This window comes from Oreochromis aureus, linkage group 3 (assembly GCF_013358895.1).
Source record: "Oreochromis aureus strain Israel breed Guangdong linkage group 3, ZZ_aureus, whole genome shotgun sequence".
Classification (NCBI taxonomy): domain Eukaryota; kingdom Metazoa; phylum Chordata; class Actinopteri; order Cichliformes; family Cichlidae; genus Oreochromis; species Oreochromis aureus.
This window is the reverse complement of record NC_052944.1, coordinates 51,768,501-51,791,387: the sequence shown is the minus strand read 5'-3', so window position 1 is coordinate 51,791,387 and position 22,887 is coordinate 51,768,501. Positions and strand designations below refer to the sequence as shown.

The 22,887-nt window shown below is 37.7% G+C and overlaps 3 protein-coding genes across 4 annotated transcripts; 2 read left to right on the top strand and 1 right to left on the bottom strand.

The window, feature by feature from the left end:
• The first annotated feature begins 5,069 nt into the window (after nt 1–5,069).
• LOC120435390 (low affinity immunoglobulin gamma Fc region receptor III-like) lies at nt 5,070–7,929 on the top strand. Its single transcript, XM_039604921.1, has 8 exons — nt 5,070–5,132; nt 5,209–5,253; nt 5,597–5,848; nt 5,998–6,258; nt 6,353–6,508; nt 7,119–7,187; nt 7,301–7,369; nt 7,628–7,929. The coding sequence occupies exons 1-8, from the start codon at nt 5,102–5,104 to the stop codon at nt 7,699–7,701; spliced, it is 957 nt and encodes a 318-aa protein (XP_039460855.1). The 5' UTR covers nt 5,070–5,101; the 3' UTR covers nt 7,702–7,929.
• Nucleotides 7,930–14,760: 6,831 nt separating this feature from the next.
• Nucleotides 14,761–18,547, top strand: LOC120435220. Of its 2 annotated transcripts, none has more exons than XM_039604332.1 (13): nt 14,761–15,122; nt 15,639–15,864; nt 15,977–16,052; nt 16,175–16,455; nt 16,538–16,573; nt 16,681–16,754; nt 16,857–16,934; nt 17,201–17,406; nt 17,488–17,587; nt 17,685–17,847; nt 17,950–18,056; nt 18,139–18,283; nt 18,421–18,547. In XM_039604332.1, the coding sequence occupies exons 1-11, from the start codon at nt 15,091–15,093 to the stop codon at nt 17,986–17,988; spliced, it is 1,311 nt and encodes a 436-aa protein (XP_039460266.1). In that variant the 5' UTR covers nt 14,761–15,090; the 3' UTR covers nt 17,989–18,056; nt 18,139–18,283; nt 18,421–18,547. The 2 variants fall into 2 exon arrangements, with proteins under 2 accessions (XP_039460266.1, XP_039460270.1); XM_039604336.1 differs by lacking the exon at nt 14,761–15,122 and adding an exon at nt 15,392–15,425.
• A 162-nt stretch (nt 18,548–18,709) lies between these two features.
• LOC120435217 lies at nt 18,710–22,200 on the bottom strand. The gene is made up of 6 exons (XM_039604324.1): nt 21,340–22,200; nt 20,797–20,842; nt 20,359–20,450; nt 20,167–20,277; nt 19,776–20,049; nt 18,710–19,499 (listed from the first exon to the last, which is right to left on the bottom strand). The coding sequence occupies exons 1-6, from the start codon at nt 21,996–21,998 to the stop codon at nt 19,293–19,295; spliced, it is 1,389 nt and encodes a 462-aa protein (XP_039460258.1). The 5' UTR covers nt 21,999–22,200; the 3' UTR covers nt 18,710–19,292.
• Between the last annotated feature and the right edge of the window lie 687 nt (nt 22,201–22,887).

Genomic DNA, 22,887 nt, shown 5'->3' with positions numbered 1-22,887 from the left:
TATAGTACTGACTGGTCCTTGCAAACCTGTTGTTGCGTCCCCACATGAAAGCTAGGCCAACAGGGTGAGGGAGAGTAACAGTTGGATCCGGGTTGAAATGAAAAGGACGCCAGGAAGAAGTGTTTTACACAAAATAAGTCTTTATTATAACCAACAAACCAATAACCATATAAATAATATCAACAGAAAAAGACAGCAACGCTGCTATTAGCAATAAACCAGACAGGCCAAACCAAGAAACGGAGGCAGCATCACTTAAGAAAAACCACTGCTCAGTTGAGAGTTCAAAGAGCCACACATGGTGGGGCTGGTCACTCACGGACTCACACACGCACCTTGACCAGCTCACAGAAGAAATCCACCAGAAGCCTCTCCCACACCCACACATCCCAGCTTATATCACCTCTGGAGGGTAATTGGTGGTAAACGAGGGCAGATGAGCAGCAGGTGGGTCCTAAAAGAGAAGGCAGGGGCAGAGAGAGACAAGGGGAGGGGCAAGAAAGAAGGAGGAGGAGAGGAAGAGGACAACACCACGCCCACACACTCCCACAGCCTCACAGGATGTAACACCTGTGGTCTCTCAGCTGATTGCACTGTTCAGTACATCCAACTAGGAGGAAATATCAGCAGTGTCTAACTCCACCTTTTCAGTCAGATGAACCACTGGTGCACCTGACTCACACAGTCATTTATGAAATGCTCTACAAAGATTTTCCCATATCACTGCAGATAGCCAGTAATGACAAAATACTTACTGATAAAGTCACAGAACACAGTATGGCCGTTTTGTTTTTTGTTTGGTTGTTTTTTTTTAGGTATAAAACCCATTGCTGCAGGTACAGTACAAAAATGACTCCCTTAGACTGCTTTTGAGTTTTAGTTTCCTTGTTTTCCACTGTATCACTGGTTTTGTGTTCTTATGTATTCGACAATATTTGTACCTGCCAGTTGAAAAATCATTACTCCCCTTATGCTCAAACCCTCTGCTGTAGCAGTAGCTTGATTTTGAAGTATGGTGACCACAAGTTACAAACATCTGCATCTAGATTTGAGTTTGATCATTGGATAATAAGCCACCCCCCATTTTTTTTTTCAAATTTTCAAGCCCCAAGTGGTTGGGATCTGCAGAAAATGCAGATCATACATTGTAAACTGGACCTGAATGCAGACAGGCACAGGCAGACTGCAGAGAACAAAAAGCTAAATGTTTATCATAGGTGATGAAAAGTACACCATAACAAAAAGAAAAGAATACAAAAGGAAACAGACAGACTGTCAATGGACAAATGGAGACTAAGAAATCTGTATACCTGTATATACAAACAATATGGTGATTAGTGAAGAGGAGTCAGCTGGGGAGAAGAGCAGAAAGAAGTTGTGAATAATGAGAAATTGAACATTTTACACAGAAGACAAGTGACTATCACAGAAAAGCAGGTCTGAAACACATTACCATGACACAGAGAAAAGAGTAAACAAACACAAAGACAAGACTGACTAAACACAGGCGACACAGGAAAACCTAAACGCAGGAGACTTGACAGTAGAGGATGGGGAACACTGAGGGAGGAAAAACTCTAAGATAACTAAGAACTGAAGGCTAAACTAAATACACATCAGAATACATGAAGTACATATCAAACCATGAATCAACATGAAATATTCAAATAAACACTAGTAAGTTCAGAAACATAGAAACACTGGATCAAATGACCCGGGACCAATGACTATTTATGACTCTGTGTTGCCCCCCAGTGTTCTGACTTTGATACATATACACATTCAGTTGCCCCCATGGGATAAATAAACGTATGTCGGAAAAAAAAAACACTTCCTTACTTCCTGCCACCATTGACCCACTTCAGTTTGCATACTGGATTAATCGTTCCATAGACAAATATCTCACCTGGACACTGGCAGAGGGAATTATCTTAGGATGCTGTTCATGGACTACAGTTCAGCATTCAACACAATAATTTTCTCTAAGCTTTTCACCAAGTTGAAGGATCTAGGACTCAGCTCATCTCTGTGTCAGTGGATCCTCATCTTTCTCACAGACAGACCCCAATCAGTGAGGGTGGGAAAACATGTCTCCCTCTCCATCTCACTCAGGACTGGAGTGCCTCAGGGCTGTGTTTTAAGCCCCTTGCTGTACTCACTGTACACTTACAACTGTATAGCCACATCTGATACCACCTCCATTGTCAAGTTTGCTGACAACACTTAGGACCCGTCATGGTCACGTGATCAACACCATGGTCAAGAAAGCCCGCCAGCGTCTCTTCTTCCTCAGAAGACTTAGAGGCTTCCATCTGCCACTGAGAGTGCTTAAGAACTTCTACTCCTGCACCATCAAGAGCGTCCTGGCAGGAAGCATCTGCACCTGTTTTGGGAACAGCAGCAAGCAGGATGTAGACAGAGCATCATTCGCTCTGATCTTCCTGACCTGCTGTCTGTCTACACCAAGCGGCGAAAGACCAAAGCCAGTAAGATTATGATGGACCTCTCCCATGCCATTGATGGACTCTTCCTAGACCTCACTGTTGATGTCTGGGAAGCGCTTCCGCTCCCTTAAGACCAGTACAGAGAGAATGAGGAGGAGCTTCTTCCCCAGGCTATTTGGGCCCTGAAGCAGGTGTAGGACTGGACTCTCATACATCACAGCACAGCACACACTCTGTTTATTTGCACATTTCTTAAAATTTCTTTCTTAAATTGTTTATTTGCACATTCTATTTTTTATATTTATAATCTACCTTTAACTCTTAGTTTAGTCTTTACTTCCTAGGTAAAATTCTTAATTTATTCTTTACATATGTTAGACCTGGTTTTAACTGCAATTATTACTATTATTATTATTCTTACAACAATAAGCATTTCACTACATTTGTACTGTGTATGATTATGTGTTTACAAATAAAATTTGAGTTTGACTTTGAAAAAATAAACAAACATATTTTAGGTCTATTTTAGTATTAGTATGTTTAGCAGTGTGTTACTCAGTGTGATAACATTGTTTGAGTACTTGCACAGTTTAAATGCTCTCCCATTTAGGAGCCCAGTTTGAGTAGAGTTCTTTTTTTTCTCCTCTTGTCCCTGATGTGTGTATTTTTCAATGTTTTTCTTTCTGGCACGGCTACGCCTGCAGCCTGCCCGTCTTATCTAGCTGACAAGCAGCACCTCAAACAGTAAAGCTACATCCACATGAAGATGCAGCAGTGGAGAGAGTGACAGTGCAGTGGAGGGAGCCAGTGTGGTAACAGCATGGGGTGGCCATCTACTCTTCACAGTCACATGTAATCCACATCTGCTTACCACCAAGACCACAAGCACTATAACATCATTTGCTACATCAAATTCAACTCTAAAAGCAGAAATATGCTAAACCACAAACGTTGTAACCAGACACTATTCCTACAAATTATGTGAGAATATAGGAGACATTTTCAGAAGCATGTTCCCTGACAGTGACATAGCAAAGCAATTTACTGGTGGGGAGAGAAAAGTGGAATACCTCACTAAGTTTGGGATTGCTCCTCATTCCTCATCCTCAGTGAAAGCTAAAGCCTAGAAAGAGTCTGTATATGCACGTCTATTTGATGAAAGCCTCCAAAGGAATATGAACTAATGTCAGACTGACATTCACATTCTGGAATGATAACAAAGTAAACCTGCGGTACCTGATGTCATTTTTCATCACACTGCAATGTATGAGAAAGACTGAAAGGGAGTATTCAGATATAGGCTTCCAGAATCTGATTCAGCTGTCTATGGATGGTCCAAATGGGAATTGGAAGACATTCTCATAAGCCCAGCATAAAATTAATGAACAAACAAAAAAAGGTAAAATGTTGGAAGTTGTCATTTGCATATAATGCACGATGCCTTCAGCGCAGGGTGTGCATCCACAGACTGGGAACTTTAAAATGCTCAGTCAAGCCTTTATGTCTATTCAAGGATGTTCCAGCTGTAGGGAATACTACACAGAAGTCACTGGTTCCACATCTTTTCTTCGTGGTTTTTGTAATCATCAATTGCTGGAAAATGCGGAGGTGGCTGAGCACGCCATTCAGAGTTTACCCAATCTGATATTTGCATGAGAGCTGCAAAAACTAAAACTGTAAGAGAGCCAATTACAACGTCTTTCAAAATGGCTCAGATGATTCTGGAAGATGAACTCCTTCAGTCAACTTTTTTGTAATGGCAGCCAGGCAAATCACGCTATTTTTAAAGTCACACCAGACTGACAAATCCACGCTGCCATATATGTGCAGTGATCTCAAAAATGTGCTGAGTTTATTGGAGAAGTATTCTGCACATTCATGATGTGAATCTTACAAAGCAGCCATCAAGAGGATGGTACGTTTTGGTCAAAAGGGGATTTTCAAACAGCAACAACAATCATGTAGGCTGATACATTTAAATGACGCTAAACTGAAACTAGAGAGGCAAAAGTGTGCTAAGAAATATCCCCCACACCATTGCAGCACCACTGCCAACACTAAGGCAGGATGGATCTGTCCTTCCAAGTTTATGCCAAATTTTGAATCAAATCAAATCATATCAAGACTCAGACATTTTTCCAGATTTATATTCTTCCAGTCATTTTGGTGAACCTGTGCAAACTGTAATCAGTAGTTTCTGAATTCAGAACATCTGTGCAAAATTTAAGATCACCTTCTGTTTGATCTTCAGCAAGTGACCTCGCTGAAGTGAGTTAAAATAGATGGCAGACTGGAACTGCGTTTAAATGTTCACATAGAAAGTAGGGTGAATTTCTGGACAAGTTTTATCTCAGGTTAAATCGACTATGGAAGCTGTTGTTCCCCAACAGCCCAAGTATCTTTGCTTTGAAGTGCTGTAGCTGCAATAAATTAATACTTTTTTCTTCCCCCAAACAGTCGCTGCTGTGAATAGCTTGAGTCAGGATCACATCTATTAAATTATTATTGTCATAGCAGTTATGTGTCTTAGAGATACTTCTTGGTACAATTTGAATCATCAACATCAGAAAAAAATAAACAGGAACAGGAAGACCCAACCTACATTTTTTTTCTGTCGTATTTCAGTCTGATGCTCTCGCAGTCAGCAGCAAGACATCATGGAGATTACAACTCTCAGCATTCGACTTTGTAAGTATTGATTCCACCAATCAAGCATACAGTTGTCACATATGTTTGATGCACAGAATTTCATTTGTCTCTTCAGTTTTGGTCTTCATGGTCATACAAGCTGACTGCAGTAACTTTGCTGGTGAGTTAGAAGAAATATTTACAGTATATCATTACCAATATGAACAGGAATGTTTAGATTGCTAACAATCCTGTAATACTGAGAATAATTTTAAATGACAAAATGTTGTAAAGTGAATTTAAAACAAGCTTCCTTCAAATGTGTTTGAAGCTCTGAAACGGTTAATGATTTGCATTTAATTCAACAGATCCAGATCCTGCCAGTATAAAACTTCACTGGTTGACAATCTAGCAAATTTAGCACTTTTTCGTTTTGTAATAGTTATTAATTTTGAATTTTCTTTTCTTCTATTAAGACGAGATAATTTATTTGATTGCCTTCTTTCTTCACATATTTGTCTCAGGTGCAGTTTTTCCTCGCATTGTTCCAAACAGACTTCAGTTCTTTGAACATGAGTACGTCTCTGTACATTGTGAGGTAGATAACAACATCACTGAATGGAGAGTGAAGTGGAAATCCCATAAAATAAAGAACGCTTCCAAGACATCAACATCACCCTGCATAATTTATCCCATCTTTGAAAGTCACAGTGGAGAATACTGGTGTGAAACTGAAGATGGAATAAAAAGTGAGGCCCTGAACATCACTATTACTGGTATGTCGTATATATATATATATATATATATATATATATATATATGGAGAGAGAGAAAGTCAGATTTTTTATTATCATAGTCAGATGTAATAATTAAAAATAATAACTATAAAGTAATTCATAAAATATATTTTTATCACACTTCCCAGCTGGTTCTGTAATCTTGGAAACCCCGACCCACCCTGTGAAGGAGGGAAATGAGGTGATCCTTAATTGCAAAAACAAGAAAACTCAGTCAGAACACATAACTGACTTCTACAAAGATGGCGTCTCTATCGGTACCTGGTATCAAAGCAGCATGACCATCAAAAATGTCTCCAAGTCTGATGAAGGACTCTACAAGTGCAGCATTGATGGAGCTGGAGAATCACATGAGAGCTGGTTAGCTGTTATAAAACAACATCATCAAGGTGATTTAGATTTTTTTTTTTAATAAATCCCCATTTTGTGTCATTTGTCTTTTTTCTTTTCCACTTTATTTTAATATTTTCATGTTCTTTCCAGCACCTTACAATAAGACTGATCTTTCACATGAAGTCCCTAAAATATCACATGATGAATTCCCTGAAACACACCTTCAGCTGTGGATTGTCATCTGTGCTTTATTGGTGGCTCTGTTGTTGGTGGTAATAGTCCTGGTTCTACATAGGAAGCACAAAGGTACAGAAAAGTTGTCTCCCAGAAACAGATTTTAAATTCATTTCATTTTGCTGTTACAGTAGCACAGGGGTGGGAATCTCCAGGCCTCGAGGGCCGGTGTCCTGCAGGGTTTAGATCTCACCCTGGGTCAACACACCTGAATCAAACGATTAGTTCATTAGCAGGCCTCTGGAGAACCTCAAGACATGTTGAGGAGGTAATTTAGCCATTTGAATCTGCTGTGTTGGATCAAGCACACATCTAAAACCTGCAGGACACCGGCTCTCGAGACTGGAGCTCCAAACCCCTGCAGTAGCAGAGAAGCAAATCTTTTGACTCACTCTACTAGATCAGATTGTTTTCTTTAAATGTATTAGCTGTTGATTTTTCTTATTATATATCATTACATAAATATTCACTCATCCTCTTTACTACACTTGACACTAAAGTAATGTATTTCAGACATGCATTTAGAAATGATGAGATTTCAATATAACAATCATTTACTATACTAACTATACTATTGTAACAATGATTTGCATTGTGTGCATAGCATGAATGTTAAGGTATTGTTTTTTTGCCAAATATGAATCATCCGCACATTTGTTTTTGTGTTTTTTTTACATTTCAGTGCGACAAGACACCACTGACCTACATCAAGTGAAACATGCTGTGGGCAGAAAAGAAAGGAAGCAGAAAAGTAAATATTTTATTTAGTCATTTATATTTTACAAGGGCTTTAAATGATTAAAACAGTATATAAATAATGTGTGAATATGTGGCATCAGGTTTTATCTTAAACTTTTTTGTTAGATGGAGACAATTCAGATCATCCAGATGATGTCCTGTATACCACTATTAAAATTCACTGGAAGAAAAAAGGTACACACACGCACACACACACACACACACACACACACACACACACACACACACACACACACACACACACACACACACACACACACACACACATACACACACATATATAGTGTGGATGTAGTGTTTTCAATGATAACGCTACATCCAGATGACCTAATCAAGTTTCTGGGATTTTTTTTTTTTTTGGATGATCTAACATGGATCAAGAAAAAAAAGTGTTTTTTGATATATTAACAGATACTTTTGTTTCCAACACAGAGACAAAATTGTCCAGAGCAGACATGAATCCATGCTGTCAAGAGGGGACTGTCATCTATTCTTCAGTCAAGTGAGCCTCATACATAGTGTATTTGTTGGGCTTCTATTAAACCATGGCATGAGGTTTGCTAACATGATGTCCTGAAATTTCAGGAGGGTGATTGGAGTAATTTACTAACAGGAAATGAGAAAATGAAAAACAGAAAAATAAAAGACAAAATGATGATTGTTATTGTTGTTTTAAGCTTTAAAGAAAAACTGAAAAATAAAAAAAGCCTCAACACTTTCTCATAAAGATAACACTTCCCTAAACGGCACATTACGTTTTTTTTATGTATTTATGAAATTGATATTTTGTTCCTATGTATTTTTTAAGAATACAACTTTTCTGTATCTCTTTCTTCAGTCATTGTAATGTTAAAAAGCAACAATAATAAGGAAAAAATTGATAATAAATAAATAAATTTCTGTTTTCTTTTAAATAATACTAATACTGAAGTCACAGGGTGGTGCTTGGAGTTGACTGAAATGAACTGACAATTTATTCCTATTGAACCCTCAAAGACCAAAATGTCAGTAAGTACAAAAAGTACAGAAACCACTTGGAGAACCAAAGATATTTTAGTTCCAGTAAATAGTGTTTTACTATCATTTCCTCAAGTTCAAACAATGTCTTCTTTCAAAAAAGATCTCTTATCAATGTATGTTTCAGTGTTACAGAGTAACTTCTGTCTATTGTTCCACATGCATACAAACTTTATACCTTTGAAAATGCCTTTTTTTCCCCCAAGCACAGTTGCAAAGTGTGTGAGCAAGTGGGGCATCTGTCCTAGATTGAAGACCTTCCCACCCACACACACCTCCTCTATATTGGTCTCAGTCATATTAGTGTCAGTTAAACCACTTTGTCTTACCTGCTCAGTTTGTTAACACAGCTGAAGATGCTTTGCATATGACCACAGGTTCTGGCTTTTTTGAATACATTTACTGTGGTTAGCTACGAATATAACAGCGCATTGCTTTTATATGTTTCCATTGACATATTAAACCACTGACATCTCTTTAGACACCATACTTATTCGGCAGGGTGTTTGTCTGAAACACAAACTCAAATATAGTTCAACCCACAGTAACTGACACATGAACTGACACTAGACTGTAAAATTATCTTATTATAGTTCTCTTAAGCATTTATTAACTATAGCACAACAAAGCACTAAACATGTCAGTTTTTTTTCTCACACAGTACAGGGTGGGGGAATTACAAAGTGCACCCTTTGTTTATGAACTACCACAACCTTTGATTTAATACTTAATTTTATGAACTTTAAGGGTCATCGATGACTCAGTGCTTCCCTCTAATGAGCCACTGTGGGAAGTTATATATATGCTTTGTGCAGTCCACTATGCATGGGCCTGACAAAACACTTAAACAATTAGGTAGGTGAGGTAGCCCAGAAAGACATAAAAGCATAAGTCTGATTTTAACAAGTCTGATTTTACAGATGCAGAAACAAATCTAACAGCCATCATGTTACTCCAGAAATTTTGAATGGTGTTACAGGTGATTATCTTTGAGAAATGTGATATAAGACCAGGCTGTAGTCAACATTCATCAAGACAAATTAGCAGTGATCAGAGAATTTTGGGAAGTGTGTGGAGTCCCAGCCACTCATCTATATCCCAAGTACAAACATCACTGTGGATGAGTATCTGTCCTTTCAAAAAGTATATGCCAAGTGAGCAGGATAAATTATGTTTTTTGTTTCTGTTTAAAAATGTCACATGGAATGGGCGCCGGTTCAGCTCAGTGCGTTGAGTGGGTGACCACATACAATACGGCTGAGAGCAGACGGCCAAGGTTTGAGTCTCATCCGTCGCTCTTTGCCACATGTCTTCCGCCTTTTCTCGCTGCCCCTGCTTTCCTGTCCTCTCTCTATTGTATCTATCAAATAAAGCTGAAAAGGGTAAAAAGAAAATGTCACATGGACCATACATGGAATTGGTTCCAGGTAAAAGAGGCTTAATTTTACTAATAACTTAAATTACTTACAGGCAGACTTTGTTTTTGTACACAAGACTTATATATCATACACATCTGTACATATACATTTCCACACTTCTCTCACACATTCTCAGCATGTTAGAATTTAAAACAGAGGTGTAGCCTTATTAATTACAGAAAAATAAACTTCACTGTTAACAACACTATTAGAGATTCAGAAGGCAGATTTATGATATTTAATTAAAGTATTCAAAATATGGATCTGTGTAGTGCTAATATATATACACTATCCAAATTTTTATTTTTTGCTCCTTTTTTAAAAAATTCCTTCATTTCTTCCCCCTCAGATCAATCTGTACTACGCTTATGATAGGAAGAGACCTCAAACTAGTATTTAATCCAGAAATTGACAGGCTCAGTACAACAGTGAGTCAAAGGAATTGGCAGTCTACAGACATTGTTGAACAATACATTTTGTATTTTACAATGCATGGCATTCACATCACCCCACTCTTAAGGATTACACCTTTTTTTCTTCAGCACACCACTCAGAATCTCACTTCGACTACTTTTAGTTAGCAGCTCCATTATGAGGGATCTCACAGACGGATTGATCCTCTCATTGTCAGCGATCATGCACCAGTATCTATCTCTTTGACACAGAAAAAAGTCACACCACCAGCTGGACATTTAATACGTCATTACTGAAAGAACAAGATTTCATTAATTATTTCAAAAAAGAATGGACAATGTATTCAGATAACATGACCTGTCAGGAATATCACCATGTGTTGTATGGGAAGCAGGAGCAGTAGTAATGCATGCCAAAATGTCATCCTACTATATATAATAGAACAAGAAAGAAAGAAAACGCTACTCTCAGAATTAGAATAAAAAATCAAATGATTAGAATCTGCTGATTCTGCCTTGCCACAACACATATAATTAACAACCTGAGAAACTAAAACTAGAATTAAATTAAATAAACAAGATTTCTGATGCAAAGGTGGCATCTGGAGAACTTTTAATAAGAAATAAATCTTAGAAATTCCTTGCTAACCAGTTAAACTAAGCATAGAAAAAATATTTATTCTCTAAAGGATTCTCCTGGGAACATTACTTATAATCCACAATAAATAAATAAATAATTTCAAGACGTTTATGAAGCTTTATACTCGTCACAGATTAATCCCTCTGATGCTCACATTGCAGAGTTTCTTAACAATATAGCTTTTTCTAAAAAAACCCCCAAAACCTTATTTAAACTCAATTTCTGTGTTTTTATGGTAAATATTTTTAATGTGTATTTTAAATAATTATTTGATCTTAAAAAAATCTTGGAGACTTCACTAGAGCGAGCGCTCATACCACCAGTGGTATACATACCACAGTTTGAGTATGACTGATCTAAAACATATTGTACAAGATGGAAAATTTATTTCATTTGAAGAACTTGTATCAAAATATAGAATCAGCAAAGGTATATTTCTTGAATATCAGCAACTGAAATCCATCATACAGCAAAAATTGTATCTCGGTTAACTGAATCTAGACATACCTACTTGGGTAACAAAATTTTAAAATATCTGTACTCCCAAATGGTCATTAAAAATGTATAAGCTGTTGTTTAAAATTGATGAATCAATTTCCCTTTCTTTCTATCAATCCAGATTAAAACTTCTGGACACAAATATGTGTAAACACCTTCAAAATGATTAAAAGCCCAAACGTATAACTTATGCGACATAAGATTCTATACAGAACACACTTCACAGGACAAAGGTTGTTCCAAATAGGCCTTACACGGACATATGCATCTGCTGCAAAGACAACTCTGTTGAGAGCCATATGCATGCTATATGGTCACACGCTTGACCAACTGTTCTGGCAGAGTATATGTGAAGACCTAGCCACATGGTTTAGTTGCTGTATCGAATACTTCAACTCTGCCCAGCTGTAGTGAGATAAGGTGTGTCCACTTAATGGGCCCATATCTATCCACTTCCTCAACACCTACATGCAGTTAACTTTAATATATAAAGTTTAACAGACCAGCATGATGATAAATGCATATAATATACCTTACACCTAGCCCCAACAATAGATTTGACAAATCTATTGTCTGTTGTCTACAAAAAACAAACACAAACAACCTTGACTGGACCTGATTTTACCAGATTGCTTTTTAGATTATATTTTTAGATTCTCTCTTAGACTCTCTTAGATTTTAGATCAGCTTTGTGTTTTATTACAACCCAGCACTTGAATATGTGACAAAAAAGGAAAAGTAAGAAAGAGGTACAGGAGGCTGGGCCTGAGGCCCACATTTCTCAATAAAATCTAAATAAAAAATAAAAAATATGGTCATAGACTAATGATAGCTGACTTACAGTAGAGGGCAGTGTAGCACTTAATTTAAAAGTGTTTGGTCTGATTTTACACATTTTATCCAGTTTCATCCACATTGTCATGATGAGCTGAGTTAACAAACCTGCATACATAGCATTGGGACGAAGTATTGTCAAGAGCAGTGCCATTAACACATATTTTAAGTGTATTTTCCAAAGATTTCCTGAAACCTAAATGCTTTTTGTTGTGCATAAAAGTGATCCACTTTTGAGTCGTGTGAAAGTGTTTTCCCCCTTCCTGATTTCCTATTTTTTGTATGTTTTTCACACTTCAATGTTTCAGCTCATCACACTAATTCATATTAGACAACAATAACAGTAAAAGGTAAATGATAATGACAATGTTATGATTTAATGTTGTCAGTGTTTTGTTTTATGTTATGTTTAAGGATTTGTTCTCGTTTCCTGTTTTATTGTGAAGGTCTGCGTCTCATGTGAGTGTGTTCAGTTTTACCTCTGTCTTGTCTTGTTGATTATTCCCAGCTGTGTTCCCCACCTGTGTGCAATCTCCCTGTGTTTCCCTGTATTTAAGTCGCGTCCTCTGTCTTTGTAGTTTGGCTGGTCCGTCTGTGTATCCACCATGTCTCATCCGTGTGTTTCCCTGCTGCCCAACCGTCATCTGTTTTCTGCTGGCTGTTATTCGTGTTCAGGTTTGTTTCTGTTCAGGGTCAGTAGTTTAGTTTTCCCAGTATAGTTTAGTTCTCCGTTTACCATTTTGTCCATCTCTTTTGTTGTGTTTGCCTTAGTGGCACCAGCCATTTTTAGCCAACCTGGTTGTCCATTTTTAAGATAAAGCCTCTTCTCATCCCACAATCTGGTATTCATCTTCTTTTATGTTGCGGCTATGAGCCGGGTCGTAACAATAAGTAAACACAAAATATAGGTTCTATAAACAGGTGCTTATTATCAAGGGGAAAACCTACATGGTCATTTTTGAAACAGTGATTGCCCCCTGAACCTAATAATTGGTTGGGTTACACAGCAACAGCTGCAACCAAGTTTGCAATAACTGTCAGTGAGTCTTTTACAGCGCTGTGGGGGCATTTTGATGCACTCATCTTTGCAGAATTGCTGTAGTTTAGCCATATTGGGGGGTGTCTGATGCAGCCTGACTCAATCCTGATTCTAGATGTTCAGCTCTCTTGTCGTCAATAAACAACTTTTAGGGAGCTCTATAGCATTCAATAAGAGGACCCACCATGTCAATTCTCGACGCGAGGGGGGTACCCTGCGCGTCAATAAGTGAAGCAGAGGGAGCCTGACCGTGCGTCACACATTTGACGAGTTAGGAGTGAGAATGGGTTGGGAAAACAGAGCACGATGCTCACAATGACCCATGGCTGCAATGCTGGTTCATTCAGTCTTTGGGAGTGCACCTGAAACATACACAGACAACGTTAATTTAAATTCAAGAACTTAAATGAGCCAAGGCCGACACAAATGTGTTTTATCTACTTTCCATTACATTTATCACAAATGTAACAAATAAAGTGTTTAGAAAGTTAGCACAGACATGTAATTTTTGCATTTTTTACGTATCCATCTATAGAACGCTGCATGTTATATTCTAAATCTGCCTGTTCTCTTTCAGAAACCGGCCTGCAAAAACAATCTTAGTGACACAGGACACAAACACGGAAGCAAGATATATGATTAGGATTATTTATAATAAATATGAATAAATCATTGCAATTTCTTTAACCATAGAGAATAACTAAATCCTTCAAGACAATGTCACATCAATGCACTGAATTCACTATGGTATGCATCTAACAGAGCCTCAACATGTTCTCATTGTAATTTCCCCTCATGAATGAATTTATGCTTGGACTATTCTGAATGTTTTGGGGGAAATCAAACGCATTTTACTTATGTACTCAAGCTGACTTACCTTTGTTTGAATGACAACATACTCACAACATGGAGGCTTAAAAATATCCCATTCACCAAGGATTGGGTACAAGATTTGGCTGTGCGCCTCCAGAGATTTATAATTGCCAAACTGATTTATAATAGCGTACATTTCCAATGCACGCTATTTTTTGCAAGTACCGTCTCTTTGCATCCGGATGCAGTCTGTGTCTATATCACCCCTTTTCTTTTGAGCTGCTTTTAAGCATTTTTCTAGCAACCTTCCTTCCAAAACAGTGTGTTTGTTTTGATCCGTGGCTCAGAAATATGGTGCAGCGCTCCCACAATACATTGCGTCGTTACGTCAGTTCCAAAGCCCTATCGTTGTGTTGCTGCTACTTGCTATTTATTATGTTGCTTTTTTGTGTTTTGCTTCCGTGCAATATTCCGTTCTTTCTGTGCAATATTTCAGCAGATGTGCAATTTCCATCCCTTAACGACCATAGCCCTTCCACCCTTGTTATTTATTATATTTTATTACAATGCCTTGTATACACTGCCACAATGCTTCCTGTAACCCTATCATTATGTAAATAGTGTACATAGTGTGCTTATAATGCTTTTCATCTTCTTTCTTGTATATTGTTTTCTTTACTTTCACACCTTTGTGGTCTTTGTTTTGCTCAGCAGTGGTTTTCTATGGCGTTATTTCAGTGCCACTATTCTGAGCGCACGTAAAAAAAATATTGAGCGCACGTAAAAAAAGATTGCAAGTGCAAGTGTTGCATTTTGAAGAGAAATTTATTTTGAGCGTACAAAAGCTGAATTTGAGTGAACAAAATTCATTGCTGCGTGCAAAAAATGTATTTCAGTGTTTGCGCTTATCCATATACACACACACAATAGCACCCCCTCTCGCTCAGTTTTTTCATTTGCGCTTGCTCGCAATGTGTTGCTTGCGCTCACAACATTCTCTGCTGCGAGCGCTCAACTCTCTGTACACCGTTATAAGTGTGCCACAAAACCAACCAATCACAGACTTGGTTTCAAAAATTCTGATTGGCTCTTACGGTCTCCAATCAGCTCGCTAGCTGCTGCATTCCGGACACCGGAAACACTGTCCACTCAGCCTCGCTTCTTGCAGATAGAGGGAGTTTTGATTTACTCTGCAGCCAAAGAAGAGATGGCAGAATCAAATAATGGCTCCAATAATACTACACCACAGTATCAGGTGAGTTTAATTTTTTGTGTGAATTTAGTAATTTGCTGTCCTTTCTGTTTAATATGCCGTGAAATTGTAGTTACAGATGCAGCTGTAGAGTTTAAGCTAGCCTTATGGGTAATTACCAGCGTAGTTGTCTTACTGAGGCAGTGTATCCCAATCATGCTTTTTAGGGTAATGGTGCAGTTGAGTCAGCAGTAAGAAATCTGGTGTCTTTGCTGCTTAACAACATATCCACAAATCCTTCAGGGAGGCCAACAGAGAGTGGGCAGCGGAGCCTAGAACTCTGACTATCCAGCAAGAGATGACAAGGTGTTAGCTTTTTTTTGTGTGTGTGTTTTTTTTTCTAAACGTTTTGCAATCTTTTCTGTTACAGTTATTTGGTTTATCGATTTATCAACATTGATTTCTAAATTAAAATGTGCTATTAAGGACTGGTGTCATATTTAATAACTTTATTAAACAATAACCCTTATGTTATGCAACACTGCATTTTTTTTAAACTCATGCATTTTCATCACACAGATCATTTCCAGGACATTTCAAATCAGACTTGAGCCGTGGTAAAAAGAGATGTTTTACATCTACTAAACAGCTTGTCAAGGCAGGCAGTAAGACCACAGGCCTCAGTTTTTATTTGCTGTCAAAAAACACATCCTACACTCCTTTGCCAGCTGAGGAGCTTGAACTCCTACAAGCTGGCATGGGGAGACAAACCGTGTCTCTTCCAGAAGATGGTGACCATGCAGAGGTAAGGTTGTATAGTCAGTATTAAAATAAGTCATTGGCAGACGCATTTAGCCTGAATCATATGCCACAGTCCATTTAGTGTTCCATTCTGCTTAACTGTGTTTTTAACTAAGATTTCAAGACTTCTGGAAGAAACCTTTCCAAAAATGGAACATCTTTGTGGAGGATGGCTCTTGCATAAGGCAACAGGTTTGTTGTTAATTCAGTTTTTATGTGTGTTTTTGGCATTCTTGCGTGCTCATACTGCATTAGGATTATGTAGTTGATACTTTTGCTACTTGATTGTTTGTGCTATCTTTCTGTCAATAAAGGTGGGAGTGGTCGACGAAAGCTCACTGTAATTCCACCTGAAACAGAAGGATATTCTGTCAAAACACTGAAAGCTGTGTCAGGAGGTGGCAAATCCACTTTTTACATTGTACCTCTTCAGGAAACATTAGACACATCTCCTCTACCTCCCGACTCACAGCACTTTTCAAAGATGCCAAAGAAGATATGTTACCAGTGTAATGAAGTTATGCCTCTGCAGATGCTTGCAGTACACATCAATACGTGCAAAGGAAAATTCTCTCCTGATGAGACTGATGATGAGGTGAGACAATTTTGATGAAGTCAAAATGAGCAATTTTAATTAAATAATATAGTATCACAATTACTGTTTTTTAATTCTGCAGGAATCTGAGTTATGCATTGTGAAAAGCAAATGCAAGGTAAACCTAGCAAATTACTAAAAACCATAGTAACTACAATGAATTTTGTATCGGTAATGATCTTTTTCCCACTATGCATAACATGTACCCCCTTTTTGAAATTGTAGGTTATTTGTCCAATATGCACTAAAGACTTTCCTGAAGATGAGATCACAGTCCACGCAAGTCTGTGTGGGGATAGGTAATCTTTTTTCAGCCGTTTATGAAAAAATGTTAATCAGTAACAGTCCACGCAAACATATGTATTTTTTTTAAAAATTTTTTTACTTTGTTTCGTCAACAGCTTTCAATGCATGGTGCCTGAAGAAAATGACCAAACTACATGCACACCAACTCAAACTTCAGTATGCACAACAGACAGGTAATCTTTGCTCTATTATAGTTCATATACACACTATTATGCAGAACCATTTGTTAAAATTATGTGTAAGATCTTTTAAACAATAGCTGGGTTTTAATTTAATATAAAACATTTTATGATCACAGTACTTTATTATTGTTAAAGATTGTTGCACAGAACATGCTGCGATAAGTTCTAATCACGTTTAATGTGGTAGCCTCTTTTAATCTAAAGATGATTATTTTTCTTTGAGAACTTAGGATGTTTTCTACCCTGTTTTTGTTAAGCGTGGAAGATGTATTGCATTGCCTTGAACAACAAGTCGACACCACAACAGAATTTAAGTTGTGTGTGGACAGAGAAGACCTTCCAGACAGAGACATTCTCCAGTGGCAGAGAAAAAAATCTGCATCTCCCACCAGTGTTCTTAGGGTGGTTTTCATTGGAGAGGCAGGCGTGGATACAGGAGCACTTAGGAAAGAGTTTTTGAGTGGTGAGTTGCCTATTACCTGTTTTGTCCTAGTGTCAAAAAATAATGGATAACTTAAAAATGTGGATATTTTTTGTATGAAAGACATGATTTCAGGTATTGAAAGCAGATTCTTTGAAGGACCTGAGAACAAGGGCAAAAACCCCAAGTATTCTCTGACTGATCTTGATAATGAAAACTTCAGGTTGGTTACATACGAGCTTTGTGTATTACATTTAATACGCATCCGATATTTTTGTAAATGTTACCTGAAAATGAATTATAATCATTTGTCTTCACAGAACTGTTGATGAAATAATTGCAGTCAGCCTCGCCCAAGGAGGCCCATCTCCTGCCTTTTTCAAAGAATGGTGCTACAATTTCCTCTGCTCAGGAGAGGTTGATTTCAGCTGTCTGTCTAAGGAGGATGTTGCAGATGTGGAATCTTCCCTGCTCATCAGCAAAGTGAGCACCTGGTTTAGCTCTGGCACATGATATATTATGAGTATGGTGTTTTTAAACACTTTTAACCTTCTGTATTTCCTCTTTCACATTATACATTTCCAGGTTGAAGATGCAGCAGACATACAGTCTCTGATGTTGTGAGCTGATGAAATTGTCACCTGTGGATACACAAACCAGATAAAGATGGATAGTAAGGAAAGCATGATACGGTAAGCGAGAAAAAGTCAGAGAGATCATTAACCCATCCCCCCATCCCCAACTAGTTTTTCATTTTGTTTTGTTTTCTTTAAGTGCCATTGTCTTACACTCTACAACAAGACTGATTCCAATGCTACAGCAGCTCAGAAAGGGCATGGAACTGTATGGTCTTGTGAACCTGATGGCTGTAAATCCTGAAGCTTGCCACAGTTTGTTTGTTCCTGGGAAAATCCTCAAAGTAAGTATTAACATAGCAGCTTCAGTCTGATCCGAAGACAGTCCACTTATCTGTACTGTAGTTATCCTGTATTTATTTATTAGTTTTGAATGAACAATATATCTATAATATAATCTACTTTATTTCCTTATTTACAGCCAGACGCTGATTTCATTATGATGAGCTGCCAACCACATTTCAGTGAAAAGGGGACATCTAGGGAGAGAACTGAGAGGAAGATCATAAATTTTTTGCAAGATTTCTTGCAGGAGATTGAAGCATCAGGTACTATATAGTATTAGCTGTATATACCTATAGTATTGTGTATATATATACCGTATGCATCTGTTAAATATTTTTGCTTTAACATGCAGGGCACTAGGAAGTATTCTTAGTTGTTAATTTAAAACATTGTAATCCAGATTGCTTTTTATTTAGAAAAGACTTCAGAAACATTTTCAAATATCACAGATGGAAACACAGGCGGTGCAGGTGGTGAAAAATCAGAGTCTCTTGCTGTCCAGCATGTGCTCCAGTGGATGACCGGCCAGTCCCATGTTCCCATCCTTCCTGATGAAAAGAGACATTTCAAAATAACATGCAAGTTTGACCACGAATGTAAGGAGCAGCTGGGAGATCACTCAATTTGTTACCCAGTTGTGAGTGCATGCACTTGTACTGTGACTTTTCCAGTGCAGCATCTGGACACGTACACAATGTTTAAAACCATAATGAGTGCAGCAGTTAGATATGGTGGTGGATTCCACAGAGTTTAACACATTGTTGTCTTGTAATTTGGAAACTAAATGAGTAAAAATGTTTCTAAACATTAGCTGTTAAGATGTTCGTAGCTGTTTCATGAAAATGATAAGACTTCAAAACTTTGTGTAGGGTCCTACGTTGATAGATAATAAGCAAGTGCTTTGTTTGATTGTCTACTTGTAATCTGAATTGTAATCTGTAATCTTTCAGCAAAGAAATCCAGTATTTGAGAACAAAAGAGCGTTGACTTTCACGTCCATCTTAAGTGTCACTGTTGGTTTGACACCAGTAGCAAGAATTGTATGTACAGGTCACGACCGTAAGATTCTGAATGTTCCAAGGGATTAATTGTTCTCTGAAGTCCCTCCAGGGTTTCCTCATCCAGTGGGCATTCAATTTCAGGAACCACAACTGTGCTGTTAGATTCTTCTTGCAGTACAGCACTCTCCCAGTCAATGCCTGGATCCTGAAGCTCCTTCAAATCCACAAACATATATAATAGTCATTATTCCAGAATAGGTACTTTTGGGAGTAATGTTATTTTGTGTACGCGTTTTTTCCAATAAATACAACAATTTAAAAAGAATGCCTTTGTTTTCATGTTCTTCTTACTGTGATTTACATTAGTGGTAATTGATAGGCAAGAATGTATAAAATCACCAGAAGCATCTCGCAGATGTGCCACAAGTGTTTAATATGTTAATTTCAGAAGAGCAGAGTTTCAGAAGAGCAAAAAACTATGATCTGGTACCTCAAGTCTCTCGCCCTCGTCCAGCTCTTGTAGATGTCCCATACACCAGAGCTGTTCAGGAGTGAGACCACCTTCTGTCCTGAGGGGATGATTATTCCATCCTCCAACAAAGGTGACAAGATCTGCTCGGAGTCGAGGGACAAAGATGTAGTGGACACCAAAGAGATGAATGACATCTGAAATGTCAAGCAGGCCATCCTCCTCAAGTGAGTGAAGAACATCATGGTACTTGCTAGTGACTGCAATCCAGACATCACGCCAAAGTCGTTCTACTCTGTAAATACATTTGAATTTGGATTTATGGTATTATATGCTTTAAATCAATATCAGAACTGCTACAACAATCTACCCATGCAGTCAATAATAATATAAAAAAAACATCAAAACTAACCTCTGATTGTGGACACTCTTTCCAGATATGAAACTCGCTCTCCCTGTTCCTCTTGTGGCAAACATGAAATGTGCAATGTCCAGGTTTTCTACTCCTTGATCTGCCCTAACCCTATGATAAAAATACATTTTTAAGGAAGTTGTCTTTAATGAAACTTGTTGCTAGCATATAAATTTGATCAGGGCATTAAACCTTGATGGCAAGCCGTGAAGCTGGGCTGATCTCAGGAAAAATGAGAATGCAGTTTTTGCCCTGTTGTTAGTTGCTGCATCCAAGTACAGGACCTGCAGTAAAAACAAATGGAAAATTAAAGATCTGGTTTCAGATCATGTATAGTTTTCCAGTTCCATAATAAGTGTTCAAGGAACATTGTACGGTTCTATGTTCAAAACCATAATTCAAAGCTTGAGTAGTCTATACATCAATATTGGTAGTACTTATCAAAAAATAAAAATGGCCTTTTAGTTGAACCTTTTTTTTTGTAAAGAACTGATTATAATTTTTTTTTTTTTAAATTGCAAATCGTCCACTATGTTGGCTTGCTGAATAATTGATGTTCATAAAAAAATAACCTAATACAGCTCTCATTTCAAAACTACCAAATATTCTACATAACAGTTTAAATTTTACCTTCCTTGAGTAGCCATCCACTCCACCAAAGATCACAACATTGTACCTGTTTCAGAGGGAAAACAATCTCACTAAGGCTTGATTTGCAGAACATGTAAGACATTGAAAATACATTTTTCAGTATGCAAACTTGCCACTGATTTAAACTGGACACTTGTCAGGTGTGCTGAAAATAATACCAACATTTTTATATGTGAAAGTGGATAAGTTCAATGAGACTAAATATTTTAGTTCCCTTGTCATGATTTTTTTTTAAGTTTTCAGGAGCACTTACCATATTGTGTGTTGATAGGCTTGTTATCATGGAAAATATCGATATACAAAGTGTAAATAATTGCTCAAGAAAATTTACAATTAACAATATTACTGCTTTTGTTACACATCCTGTAATCCTTTTACTTAATATTACAATATGAAGTGCTTTTTAAAATATTATAAACACACTGAAAGACCTATCAGATAAGGCTGATTAAAACAGATTTAAAGTATAACGTGCATCTTTCTGCCCAACTTTTATTAGAGCTATATAAGTGGGTATTTCACCTTATTAGCTTGTGATTTGTGTCTATGTGGACAAGGGAGAGAGGGCCTCGCACCGAGTAGCTTCTTCGCACAACACAGCCTAGTTCTGTAATCCGTGTGAAGATCCCAACAGCATCAACTCGATGCATGGAGGCCATCATTCTCCACCACTGAACACGGAGACCCATAGAAACCAAATGTCCTTGAACCATTCGATAGCCAGCATTTGGCATCTGATTTTTGATAGTCGATATGATGTTGTCCAGCTCTTGGTCATTCATTGTGCTGTATGTTCCTCTCACAGACAAGTCAAATTCTTGCATCCTCCTGAAGATTGTTCTTCTTGAAACACCAAGACATTTAGCGATGCAGCTGACTGGCAGCTGAGTGTCCAACAAGTTCTTCAGTTTTTCTCTCTCTAGTACGATTTTGGGGTGGCCAGGTCCCAGACCAACTTCTGTTTCCAGTTCAATAATTCCCACAGAGGTGATGTTAATTTCACACTGAACCAGATGATGAACATTTTGTAGAGCCTCTGTAATCTCTGACAGACCACCTATTTGCTGAGAGAAAGATTCAAACAGAACAAGCTCATGACGAGTCAAGAACTCCAAATAATCCAGATTTAGTGGTTGTTGGTTTAAAGCAGCTTCCAGTTTAGAGAGGAGTCTATGCATCATTTGCTGTCTCAGTATGTCCTGTTAAAAGCAGCAAACATGGACAAGTAGTTAGAAAAATACAATGAAATGACGTATCTCAGACAAAAATAAACAACCCATAAAACGAACTACATGAGGTACATCATTTTTCAAGTTTGCATAGTTTGCAAATTAGCTAACGTCAGTTATCAAGCGAATAATAATGTACAAAATGATTTTATATTACTTACATGTGGCGGACATGTTGTTTTCGTGCTGCTGTTCAGTATTCGACGACATAAAAGAGAGCTACTCAAATATAATTTGGAGAGTCAGTTGGCATGGTTGTATAATGCAACTACATTATACTACACCAACGATAGTCTTAACAAATAATATATTTTAAAATAAAATAATTAAAGATATTATCCGCAAATTGGGGTTTAATTGAGTTTAGCTGGATTTAGCTACATTTCGGACTGTTTCCGGAATGCAGCAGCTAGCGAGCTGATTGGAGACTGTAAGAGCCAATCAGAATTTTTGAAACCAAGTCTGTGATTGGTTGGTTTTGTGGCACACTTATAACGGTGTACAGAGAGTTGAGCGCTTGCAGCAGAGAATGTTGTGAGCGCAAGCAACACATTACTAGCACAGCGCAAATGAAAAAACTGAGCGAGAGGGGTGCTATTGTGTGTGTGTATATGGATAAGCGCAAACACTGAAATACATTTTTTGCACGCAGCAATGAATTTTGTTCACTCAAATTCAGCTTTTGTACGCTCAAAATAAATTTCTCCTCAAAATGCAACACTTGCACTTGCAATATTTTTTTACGTGCGCTCAGAATAGTGGCACTGAAATAACGCCATAGTTTTCTCCTTGAACTCTCCCGTGGATGCTTGGAGCATGGAGTCTTTCATATTGTTGAATC